General features: G+C 44.7%; 1 protein-coding gene across 31 annotated transcripts in view; it reads right to left on the bottom strand.

The window, feature by feature from the left end:
* The window catches only part of mapk10 (mitogen-activated protein kinase 10), a 120164-nt gene that overhangs the window by 29724 nt on the left and 77940 nt on the right, over nt 1–12500 (bottom strand). For 19 of the 31 annotated variants that reach the window (XM_090191658.1, XM_090191656.1, XM_090191657.1 and 16 more), the window contains exons 5-8: nt 11074–11132; nt 8621–8759; nt 7924–8089; nt 6207–6278 (exon numbers count right to left, since the gene is read on the bottom strand). In XM_090191658.1, coding sequence (XP_090047784.1) covers nt 6207–6278; nt 7924–8089; nt 8621–8759; nt 11074–11132 — 436 coding nt within the window. Of the gene's footprint in view, nt 1–2215; nt 2288–6206; nt 6279–7923; nt 8090–8620; nt 8760–11073; nt 11133–12500 lie in introns of all 31 variants that reach the window. The other 12 variants (XM_090191662.1, XM_090191646.1, XM_090191665.1 and 9 more) reach the window with 1 other exon arrangement.

The raw sequence follows: 12500 nt of genomic DNA, 5'->3' as shown, positions 1-12500 counted from the left end.
GAATCAGCACTCCCCATTCTCCCATATCCTTAATTAAAGGGCTACCTAGGGTTCTATTCAATCGGTTTGGCTGAAGCGTTATAAATGTAAAGGTAACTTAGCCAGCGTATGCAGCGTTTACCGTGAATGCATGTCTCTGCTAACGCGGGAAGATTGCCTTTGAATTTCAATCACGCTGTAATGCTGAACTTCAGCGAAACAGATTGAATCGAGCCCTTAATCTCTCAGTGAAGGCATGGTGCATTCCACACGGCACCCTTTTCCCTATATAGTGCACTACTTCCCACTTTGGACCCTGGTCAGAAAGTAGTGCACTATAGGGAATACAGTAAGATGCCATTTGGGACACAGACACATTGGTATAGAGAGTGAGAGTCAATGCTTTTCTCCTTGGCTTCCTATCATTTAATAAACTGTTCCACAGTCCTGGCTTAAGATAAGATGCATGTACATGTGCGCTTAAGGTGGGTTTTAAAACTAGCAGATTGGAACGTCCCAAAGTTCTCTCTGGGTTCTATAAAATATACTTTATCAATATGTTGGCAGAAGAAGGGGTACTGTAGAATGTTCCAGAGGCTGGTTGGTGTGATTTTGTGTTAAAGGTTGCTGTTTTATTTTATTATTATAAGAGTTCTGGTAATATTTCCATTACATTTATTACAAATGGCAAATAAACTTGAATGTTGATTTTGAATGATGAGCACTATTTTAGGATAGGAACAGAGGGGTAAGGATGGTGTGTGTGTATTTGTATGTAGGTGAATAGGAGGTGGCCAAGCTGAGGAAGGGGGTGTGATGGCGGAGATGGTTGAGTCTTTGTTCTCTCCATCTCCCAACGTTCTCAGAGGGGGTGGTAGAGGATGTCTGCCAGCCAGCCAGGACATCCAGAAACACATGAGCTCATCCTGCTGGAACGCCGGGCTTCATTTCCTCTTTGTCTACATCCCACTTTGGGAATCACATCTACACCATGCTGTGAGATGAGAAGCTTGGGGACCTTTTCATTAATTCCCTAAAATTATTCTACACGGATGTTTAGCTTGTCTAATTTGATTAAAACAATTTGCTGAAATGTATTCTAAAACCGTTCCATATAGCTACGTATCTTAATTAGGGTTTTAAAAGACAGCATTTACTTTTATATACTGACAATCCCCGTTAAATATTATCAGTATCCCCCCATCTTGAATTTTACGCTATTTTCAAAATGTTCCCCTTTTATGATGGTGTTCAAACTGCTCGTCTCAATGACAGCCCTGATATGTTGTAGCCTGTAAAGACTGGAACAAAGCCAGAACGAGGCAGGTGTGAAATCGCAAGCTAGTTAGCGGTGGTGCGCTAGTATGGAGCGCGTTGTATCATTAGCCCCGTTTAAACCTGGCGCTAACATGCATCCTTGGTCCTGATCTGAACCACATTCTGATTGTGGCCAGATTTTCAGATATATGTCTACACGTGATATTAAAATGCGTTTATTATCCCTCCACTGTGTCTGCATTGTGACCAAATGTTCCTGTCCTTCCCCGTATGCAAATTATTTGACAGATATTCTTTTAAAATATTATTGATCTCTTTTAAAACACATATTGATGTCAAAAGTCAATGGCGCCAGCTGCCAATGATTTTAAAAGGCAGAATAATTATGATTTATATGCTTTTTACTGTCCAGGTCCGTCTACACTTGTGAGAAATCCAGACATAATGCGTGCCTTGACTACCACCAGAGGTGGTCAGGAAGATCTGATCACAATCAGATCCCAACGTGTCTTTCGATCATCTACACCCGTCTACAAATGTAGGCACAATCAGGATGTGGACACAATCAGGAAAAGGGAGGCTATTGTGTTAATACTAGTTATAGTCTATAGAATGAGGCAAGGATACGGTCGGGTGCCTGAGAACAGCACTGTCCCTATGATCTAAAGGTTCTATAGGGCCTATACTGTATGCCGCTAGCCATTGAACCCTATTTGGTTCTTCACAACGCCATTTCTTCTAGCAGTGTGCAGTATAGTGTTAATGATTTGTTCCAGAAGTGATGGAAGGATACGGTCGGTGTCTGAGAACAGCACTGTCCCTATTATCTAAAGGTTCTATAGGGCCTATACTGTATGCCGCTAGCCATTGAACCCTATTTGGTTCTTCACAACGCCATTTCTTCTAGCAGTGTGCAGTATAGTGTTAATGATTTGTTCCAGAAGTGATGCAAGGATACGGTCGGTGCCTGGGAACAGCACTGTTCCTCTTATCACCTCTCCAAAGATGCAGCCCACAGACCACATGTCCACTGTAGCCAGACACAGTCCCATACCAGTCACTCAGCATGTATGACACATGACACATACAAACCAGTGGAGGCTGCTGAGGGGAGCACGGCTCATAATAATGGCTGGAACGGAGCAAATGGAATGGCATCAAACCCATGGAAACCATGGAAACCACGTGTTTGATGTATTTGATACCATTCCACCAATTCTGCTTCAGCCATTACTACAGGTCCTTCCTCCCCAATTAAGGCGCCACCAACCTCCTGTGATACTAACTCCATCCACCACACACTGCGCCCAGACATACAACATGTCACATGTCTGTTCTAACAGGGCTTTTCTAAAGCACGGTAGGTAAAGCCACTCTCTAGTGGATATGAATAGCTTCGTTCCAAAATGCTATATCCAGCAATTTTTCACATTTGTGTTTTTTTCATTCAGAAATGAATGCTTATGGTTAGAATCATGTGTGTGTAAAATATTACTTTTCTCTGATTTTTAATTAATAGATGATAGAAGTGTGTTAAAATTGTTTTGTTTTTTTCTGGCGAAGTGCTATATTTCCATTGTTTAGCTGGAATGGAATGTTCGTATAGTCCCAGTCGGTTTTAGATAGAACGTCGAGGACCCGCCCGCCTGTGGGGAAAACAACATGCGGTTACCTAGGTTACCCCATTGGGCTCACCGCAAAAACTTGACCTTTGTAGCGGTCAACGGTTCTGAAAACTATTTACGTGTTTCTAAGTAGTGAGAACGCTAGGGAGCAGGCAGTGTTGAAAATGAATCTTTACACTTGTTGTACTTTTATTTAGTGTAGTTATGTAATTGACTAAAACAGGCAGACAACAAGAAAATTGTGTTTGACAAAGGTCAAGTGTTTTTTGCTCGATGTGAGTGTGTGCTAGCTAGCTACCAACTAGAACATTAAGCTAGCCAAGACCAACAACACAAACAAACTGGCTATACAGCTACAAGTAGTGAGTGGAGTTATAAACAGACTGTACTAAACATGTTAAATGTCTTACCTGTGATTAAATGTTTTCTGCACACATATCTACGTGTAGCCTGCTTGGACAATGGATCCCCCATGTGTCCCAATCTCCCATGTTGAATAGCCTGAAGTCACAGGGCACTTCTCACGGGCTCTATTTCCCCATGTGTCCCAATCTCCCATGTTGAATAGCCTGAAGTCACAGGGCACTTCCCACGGGCTCTATGTCCCCATGTGTCCCAATCTCCCATGTTGAATAGCCTGAAGTCACAGGGCACTTCTCACGGGCTCTATTTCCCCATGTGTCCCAATCTCCCATGTTGAATAGCCTGAAGTCACAGGGCACTTCTCACGGGCTCTATTTCCCCATGTGTCCCAATCTCCCATGTTGAATAGCCTGAAGTCACAGGGCAGTTCTCACGGGCTCCATTTCCCCATGTGTCCCAATCTCCCATGTTGAATAGCCTGAAGTAACAGGGCACTTCCCACAGGCTCTATTTCCCCATGTGTCCCAATCTCCCATGTTGAATAGCCTGAAGTCACAGGGCACTTCTCACAGACTATTTCCCCATGTGTCCCAATCTCCCATGTTGAAAAGCCTGAAGTCACAGGGCACTTCTCACAGGCTCTATTTCCCCATGTGTCCCAATCTCCCATGTTGAAAAGCCTGAAGTCACAGGGCACTTCCCACAGGCTCTATTTCCCCATGTGTCCCAATCTCCCATGTTGAATAGCCTGAAGTCACAGGGCACTTCCCACAGGCTCTATTTCCCGATGTGTCACAATCTCCCATGTTGAATAGCCTGAAGTCACAGGGCACTTCCCACAGGCTCTATTTCCCCATGTGTCCCAATCTCCCATGTTGAATAGCCTAAAGTCACAGGGCACTTCCCACAGGCTCTATTTCCCGATGTGTCACAATCTCCCATGTTGAATAGCCTGAAGTCACAGGGCACTTCCCACAGGCTCTATTTCCCCATGTGTCCCAATCTCCCATGTTGAATAGCCTAAAGTCACAGGGCACTTCTCACGGGCTCTATTTCCCCATGTGTCCCAATCTCCCATGTTGAAAAGCCTGAAGCCACAGGGCACTTCTCACAGACTCTATTTCCCTATGTGGGTCAATTGCGAACCGTAGGTCAGGATTTTTGACCTGGTTACATTGAACAACACAGCAGCTTTTCGGCATGTTTTGTTATTTCTGTATAACAAAAAACCAAATCGACAACGAAGTTGGCTCTTTTACAATGGGGGTCAATGTTCGAGGGGCATTCCTTATTATTAAGTGAATATCAACTCTGACTATCCTGTACATTTGACTGTGATATGTGGTGGTCTCACCTACCGATCTTAAGATGAATGAACTAACTGTAAGTTGCTCTGGATAAAAGCATCAGCTAAATGACTAAAATGTCAATTCGTAATGATTCATTATAATTCTTCTTTTTTTTTGTTGAATTGATGTCACAAATGCATCATTTTATGCAGTTCTTTATTAAAAATGTAGTTTTTTGTCACATTTGACTGTGTAAAACCTAGCAGTACTATTTATTTATCTGAGAGTGAGGCGGATATACTGTAGAGTTTCGAGAAAAAAAAACATGATTATTTGTCTCTCTGAAATTAAAGTGACAAAACATCAAACAAATACTTATCTGTCATTGAACAACCCCGTGCCATAATTAGGGAGTGAAAAAACACGGCAACCTATTTCATAAATTCTTTAAACAATAAAAGAATAACATTTCTGATAATGGATATATATCATTTTGGAATGAAACTTTTCATATGTTGTAGCTTGGTAAAAATCCACTGTAAAAGCAACTTACATGTTTCACTCTGCTGGCGTTTTGATTAGCATTGACTACCTTAAGATAATGACACAACGGCCTTAGAATATATTGTGGATTCCCACAGTGTATACAACACGCACCAGGCAGACACACTCACCACCAGAAATATATCTATTAAGAAAAGCATAAATATTCTGAGTGAGGAATGTCTCATTCTGCCAAAGAGGTCCCAGAATAAAGAGGTTGAATACAGGATGGATCATTACTTTCTTGGTAAGAACGGACATTAAGCAATTTGTTAATATTCCACTTTTCAAAGAGGTTAGTTCATGTATTAGATGGTGAATTAATATTACAATTATGGAAATATTAGAAGTATTATGAAGTCAGCCAAGTTAGTTAGAGTCACTAGACCTACAACAGCCCAGTACCTAACAGAGGAGGACAGGTCAGTACCTAACAGAAGAGGACAGCCCAGTACCTAACAGAAGAGGACAGCCCAGTACCTAACAGAAGAGGACAGCCCAGTACCTAACGGAGGAGGACAGCCCAGTACCTAACAGAAGAGGACAGCCCAGTACCTAACAGAGGAGGACAGGTCAGTACCTAACAGAGGAGGACAGCCCAGTACCTAACAGAGGAGGACAGGTCAGTACCTAACAGAGGAGGACAGGCCAGTACCTAACAGGAAGACAGGCCAGTATCTAACAGGAGGACAGGCCAGTACCTAACAGATGGGGACAGGACAGGTATCGATTCACCGTCAGAGTCTGAGAAGAATCATCAGAAAATATATGTATAAAGAATTGGGTCAATGGTAGGATTTGATGTACGTACTCTACTTCCTTTATTTTGATACAAATCACTTATTTGATACAAACCACCTGTTCATCCAAATTTTACAGGCACAAATCTTAGACCGGGATTCAAAGAATGGCATATTAAAGCACAGTAACAGACTATTATGGGTAATTTATGCTTGCGCAGCGTTTACCACGAAAGCGATCTCTGCGAATGTTGGGGGAAATAGCCTTTAAAATATGTATTGTCAGCAGCATAGTGCCCTGCGCAATAGCAGATTGGATTGAATGCTGGCCTTATTCTTTGATCAAGATCAACTGACAATATGTATATTATCTTAGTAAGTAAGGATACAGTCCCGGCCAGGGAACAGAATTTTGTGACGCACCATTTCTCCCATAATGCACCCCACCGACCATATATCCACTGCAGGTACAGAGACAGAGAGTGAGAGATAAGTCAGAGGTTAGCATTAGAAAAGAAAACCGTAGGCTCTTTCTCAGTTCCTCTTTCCCAGCATCCTTTCTCCTCGCCTCTTTATCAAAACGTATTAGACGTGAAGATCCAAGGTCCCTCCCCTCTGAACCCTCTCCTCGGAACCCTCCCCTAGGTCCCTCCCCTCGGAACCCTCCCCTAGGTCCCTCCCCTCGGAACCCTCCCCTAGGTCCCTCCCCTCGGAACCCTCCCCTAGGTCCCTCCCCTAGGTCCCTCCCCTCGAAATCCTCCCCTAGGTCCCTCCCCTCGGAACCCTCCCCTAGGTCCCTCCCCTCGGAACCCTCCCCTAGGTCCCTCCCCTCGGAACCCTCCCCTAGGTCCCTCCCCTAGGTCCCTCCCCTCGAAATCCTCCCCTAGGTCCCTCCCCTCGGAACCCTCCCCTAGGTCCCTCCCCACGGAATCCTCCCCTAGGTCCCTCCCCTCCGAACCCCCCCCTCCGAACCCTCCCCTAGGTCCCTCCCCTCGGAACCCTCCCCTAGGTCCCTCCCCACGGAATCCTCCCCTAGGTCCCTCCCCTCGGAACCCTCCCCATGGTCCCTCCCCTCGGATCCCTCCCCACAGAATCCTCCCCTAGGTCCCTCCCCTCGGAACCCTCCTCTAGATCCCTCCCCACGGAATCCTCCCCTAGGTCCCTCGCCTCGGAACCCTCCCCTAGGTCCCTCCCCTCTGAATCATCCCCTAGGTCCCTCCCCTAGATCCCTCCCCTCGAACCATCCCCTATGTCTCTTCCCAGGAACCCTCCATTAGGTCGCCACCTCAGAACCCTCCCCTAGGTCCCTCCCCACGGAACCCTCCCCTAGGTCCCTCCCCTCTGAACCCTCCCTTAGGTCGCCCCCTCAGAACCCTACGCTAGGTCCCTCCCCTCGGAACCCTCAAGTTCTCCTCCAATGCGTTTTGAGAAGGTGGCAAGGATAGGATACATCAAATATGTGAGAAATAAAGGAAAGAGGAATTGAGAAAGAGATGTTGTTGACAGAGAGCGTGGGAAACAGAGAGTGATTTGAAAGAGGCGGTTGGTTATTCAGACTATGATTAGTCAGAGACGTAGCACGCAGACAAATTACTATTCCATTAATGAAGAGAGAGAGAGAGAAGAAGCCAGTCTCCTGGGGCTTGGCTGGTGGCAGGAAATCCATGGCCTCACCTCCCGGCCTCTCACCCTACAGGCCTCTCTCTGTCTAGTAGTGTATTCATGAGCGTAGAGCCAAGGTTACCCACTCACCACTGCTTGTGGTTTATTTCAGCATGTATTTACTCCATGATGTGGAGAGGCTGTCAGAGGCCCCTGCTGTCTACAGACCACTGACTGTAGACGTATTCTGACTTAGGGTCATAAAGAAGAGGTTACACTACCACACCTGAGGAGTCCGTGGGTTAGTTAAAGTATTAGAACACATCTTACAGTATTAGAACACATCTTACAGTATTAGAACACATATAAAAGTATTAGAACACATTTTAAAGTATTAGAACAAATCTTACAGTATTAGAACACATCTTAAAGTATTAGAACACATCCCAGCAGTAGCATGTTACAGTGTCAGAACACCAGAACCTCCTCTAGAACCTTTCTTACCGTTCTCTTTGTACCCCATGCCCAGGATGACCTCTGGGGCTCTGTAGTACCGCGTCACCACGTACGGAGTCATCATGAAGCTGGTGCCTGCAGTCCTAGCCAAGCCAAAGTCCAGGATCTTCAGAGTACAATCAGATTTCACCACTATATTGCTAGGTTTCAGGTCCTTTGGGGAAAGCAACAACAAGAGATGAGGGTTACTGAGGTAAAACTTTAACAGGTGGTGCTAGCTACTGGGATATGCCATCCACAGATGGCATATCCCAGCAGGCAGAAGCAGTTGCAATGATGCCATTTCCATCAGCTTTGCCCACTGGGTTATAAGCAGTGTAATGTTCAGCATGATTAAAGTCCTGTTTCATATGTGAAAAAGGACATAGAAAAATAATTACATTCATTTTTCTCCACAATTTGATATTGTGACATCCAATTGGTAGTTACAGTCTTGTCCCATCGCTGCAACTCCCCTACGGACTCGGGAGAGGCAAAGGTTGAGAGCCATGCGTCCTCCGAAACACAACCCTGCCAAGACACACTGCTTCTTGACACACTGCTCGCTTAACCCGGAAGCCAGCCACACACACACAGAGAGGCCATCTCACCCTGTGAATGATGCCTGCGGAGTGCAGGTGCTTGATGCCACACACACACACACACACACACACACACACACACACAGAGAGAGAGGCCATCTCACCCTGTGAATGATGCCCGCGGAGTGCAGGTGTTTGATTCCACACAGCATCTGGTAGAGCAGGTAAGACATTCTCTCATGGTCCAGCTCCATCTGGATCACCTGGCACAGGTTGGCATCCATCAGCTCCATGCACAGGTACCTGACAGAGTGACACTGTTAGTATGAAGAGACGTGGGGTACCGTGGTGATGGATCTACTTCGGGCCAGACAGATCTAAAAGTTAGTGCTCCAAAACAGATAGACATGTTTTCACAACTAGTAGTAAACACCCAGAGTTGGCATTTGAATATGGCGGGAAAGTAGTGAAATAATATCCAGAATGAAGAAGAGAAATAGGCCTACACGACCTTTAAACCCAAGAGGCTCTAGTTTAATCTATCATTCTGCCTCTCACTCCTTTCTCTTCTACTCCTCCGTCTCATCTCTTCTCAACACAATGGACACCACTGTGCAGTGCCAGAGCATCAATGGGATTCTACATGGTCTTTGTATGAAGGCCGGGACTGCGAATACAGAGTTCCCTTCTGGAAACCTTTTTCTCAAAGATAAGCATCTGGATCACTTTTCTGCACAAGTGTGTCTTTACTCAGCCTCTTATTTAATTGACCCTTTATATAACTAGACAAGTCAGTTAAGAACAAATTCTTCTTTACAGTGACGGCCTACCCCCCCCCCCCCCCCCCCCCCCCCCCCCCCCCCCCGGCCAAACCCTCCCCTAACTCAGATGACACTGGGCCAATTGTGCCCCACCACTATGGGTGGTCCCGATCACGGCCAGTTGTGACACAGTCTGGGAACGGAGACCCTTCTGAACCATGGTGATGTAGCCTGTGTCTCTGCCTCATATTTCTGAACAGCTAAAATAAAAACATTCAAGGCCATTATGAAGGCTAGAACCTTCTCTGTCTGTTGTAATGGATATTGCAGTGGCACAAGCAGAATGCAGGCCCTTACACGTTGCATTGGAGCAAAAACAATCATCTTTTTTTTGTGATGATGTAGGCTAATCTTTACAGTTGCCAGAGTTGCTGAAAAATAACACTACTACTTTGACTGTCTGCCTCCTGCTTAGCCAACGTTTGCAATGATAATTTAAAAACGACATTAAATCGCTAATTAGGCTACGTTGCGTGTCTGTCTTGCTTGTGTTTGATATGCTGCCTAGATACTTGTGCGTAACTCCTCATTGAGTTTTGCATTGGGAGTTCGTACGAACATGTTGATCAGTTCTTCTGTGTACAACATGAAGTTCGTAGGCTACACCAGACAATGGCGTTCATTGGTGAACAAGGAGGGGGCAGCAGCTACATTAAAACAATCTGACAGCACAAACAACCTGTATATTTAGACACGAAAAATCCGGTTTCCGGAAAATCCAGATCCGCAGCCACTCCATTGATTCATGGCCGTCATCGTGTTCGTTACCATATTTTTTTTTATCTCATCTCAATGTCCTGGTGTGACCGGTGTGAAATGGCTGGCTGGTTAGCGTTGCGCGCTTGTAGCGTTTCAAACGGTGTCGTCACTCGCTCGGAGACCTTGAAGTAGTTGTTTCCCTTCCTCTGATCTTCAAGCTTTTGTGATGCGATCGGTAACGATGCTTCTTGGGAGGCAGTTGCTGATATGTTCAGAGGGTACCCTGGTTCAAGCCCAGCTCGGGGTAAGGAGAGGGACGGAAGCAACAGTGTTCCACTGACACACTCAATTGATGGAACTGGAAAGTCTATTTGCCCACTTTACAGTATATATATATATATAAGCAAATATATATATATATAAACAAATGATTTTGTTTTTGCAACAAATTTCATGTAATTACCTAGAACTCTACATGTATTCATACATTTCAGATTCATAAAATCTATTTGCACATTTTTCAGATTTGAATTACCTACCAGACTAATAGACGGGGATATAGTGAAGATAAACTGCTTCAGACGAGCATGGTGCAATCCATTTACTGCAGTATCAGCAGTCTACAAATTCATTCATCAGTCAGTACAAAGAGAGACAGAACCCGAAGGCTTCACATTACACTTCTCTACCACCTTCACAGACTTCAGTCTCACTGCTTCTTTCATCTTCATTCATCGGTCAGTACAAAGAGAGACAGAACCCGAAGGCTTCACATTACACTTCTCTACCACCTTCACAGACTTCAGTCTCACTGCTTCTTTCATCTTCATTCATCGGTCAGTACAAAGAGAGACAGAACCCGAAGGCTTCACATTACACTTCTCTACCACCTTCACAGACTTCAGTCTCACTGCTTCTTTTCTCCAAACCGAATAAGTCTTGAAGGTACGTAACACTTGTGCTTTCCTGTTGTTAAATCAGAGTAATAAGTCACATTCAAATGTCAGATTAAATGAAAATATAGGTTTTCCCAGCATTCTCTCGGAGTGATCTCACAATTGTTCATTTTTTCCTCTGAAAGTTTTATTGGCACTTACACATCCTGGAAGTCTTCTAGTGATTTCTGTGGTGTGAAAACATTTAATAAACTGATGATCTGAAAGAGAGGGACAAACAGAGAGAGTCTCAGGTTAACGTTCCAGTCTAGGTACAATAAGCTACAACATAAACAGCTATTTACAGTTCAAATGCTTATGTCTTCGGCCATATTTGTTTTTTATATATATATATAGCTTGATAATGATGCAGCGCCACACTGCAGTGACTGGGAGGTTCAAGTAAAAAAGGGAATTCCTATGGACAAAGGCAAAATAAAAACAAAGGCCAAAAATCCTGACCGGTTGCATCACTTCCTGGTACGGAAAATTGCTCGGCCTCCGACCGCAAGGCACTACAAAGGGTAGGTAGTGCGTACGCCCCAGTACACCACTGGGGCTAAGCTGCCTGCCATCCAAGACCTCTACACCAGGGAATCTCTACATCAGAGAAAGGCCCCAAAAAAATTGTCAAAGACCTCAGCCACCCCAGTCATAGACTGATTTCTCTATACTACTGCATGGCAAGCGGTACCGGAGTGCCAAGTCTAGGACAAAAAGTATTCTCAACAGTTTTTACCCACAAGCCATTAGACTCCTGAACAGGTGACCAAATAGATTGTGTGCCATCCCAACCCCTCTTTTACACTGCTGCTACTCTCTGTTTATCATATATGCATAGTCACTTTAACTGTACATCCATGTACATACTACCTCAATTGGGCCGACCAACCAGGGTCCGGTTAGCACATTGGCTAACCAGGCTATCTGCATTGTGTTCCGCCACCCGCCACCCACCACCCTCTCTTTTACGCTACTGCTACTCTCTGTTTATCATATATGCATAGTCACTTTAACCATATCTACATGTACATACTACCTCAATTGGGCCGACCAACCAGGGTCTGGTTAGCACATTGACTAACCAGGCTATCTGCATTGTGTTCCGCCACCCGCCACCCACCACCCTCTCTTTTACGCTACTGCTACTCTCTGTTTATCATATATGCATAGTCACTTTAACCATATCTACATGTACATACTACCTCAATCAGCCTGACTAACCGGTGTCTGTATGTAGCCTCGCTACTTTTATAGCCTCACTACTGTATATAACCTCGCTACTGTTATAGCCTCTCTACTGTATATAGCCTCACTACTGTATATAGCCTCACTACTGTATATAGCCTCACTACTGTATATAGCCTCTCTACTGTTATTTTTCACTGTCTTTTTACTGTTGTTTTATTTCTTTACTTACCTATTGTTCCCCTAATACCTTTTACACTATTGGTTAGAGCCTGTAAGTAAGCATTTCACTGTAAGGTCTACCTACACCTGTTGTATTCGGCGCACGTGACAAATAAACGTTGATTTGATTTTAATAACACGACCACACACACACACACACACACACACGCACACACACA

This window comes from Oncorhynchus mykiss, chromosome 12 (assembly GCF_057628025.1).
Source record: "Oncorhynchus mykiss isolate SJ-2025 chromosome 12, ASM5762802v1, whole genome shotgun sequence".
Classification (NCBI taxonomy): domain Eukaryota; kingdom Metazoa; phylum Chordata; class Actinopteri; order Salmoniformes; family Salmonidae; genus Oncorhynchus; species Oncorhynchus mykiss.
Note: the sequence above shows the minus strand (reverse complement) of the source record. Positions and strands in the feature narration are given on the sequence as shown.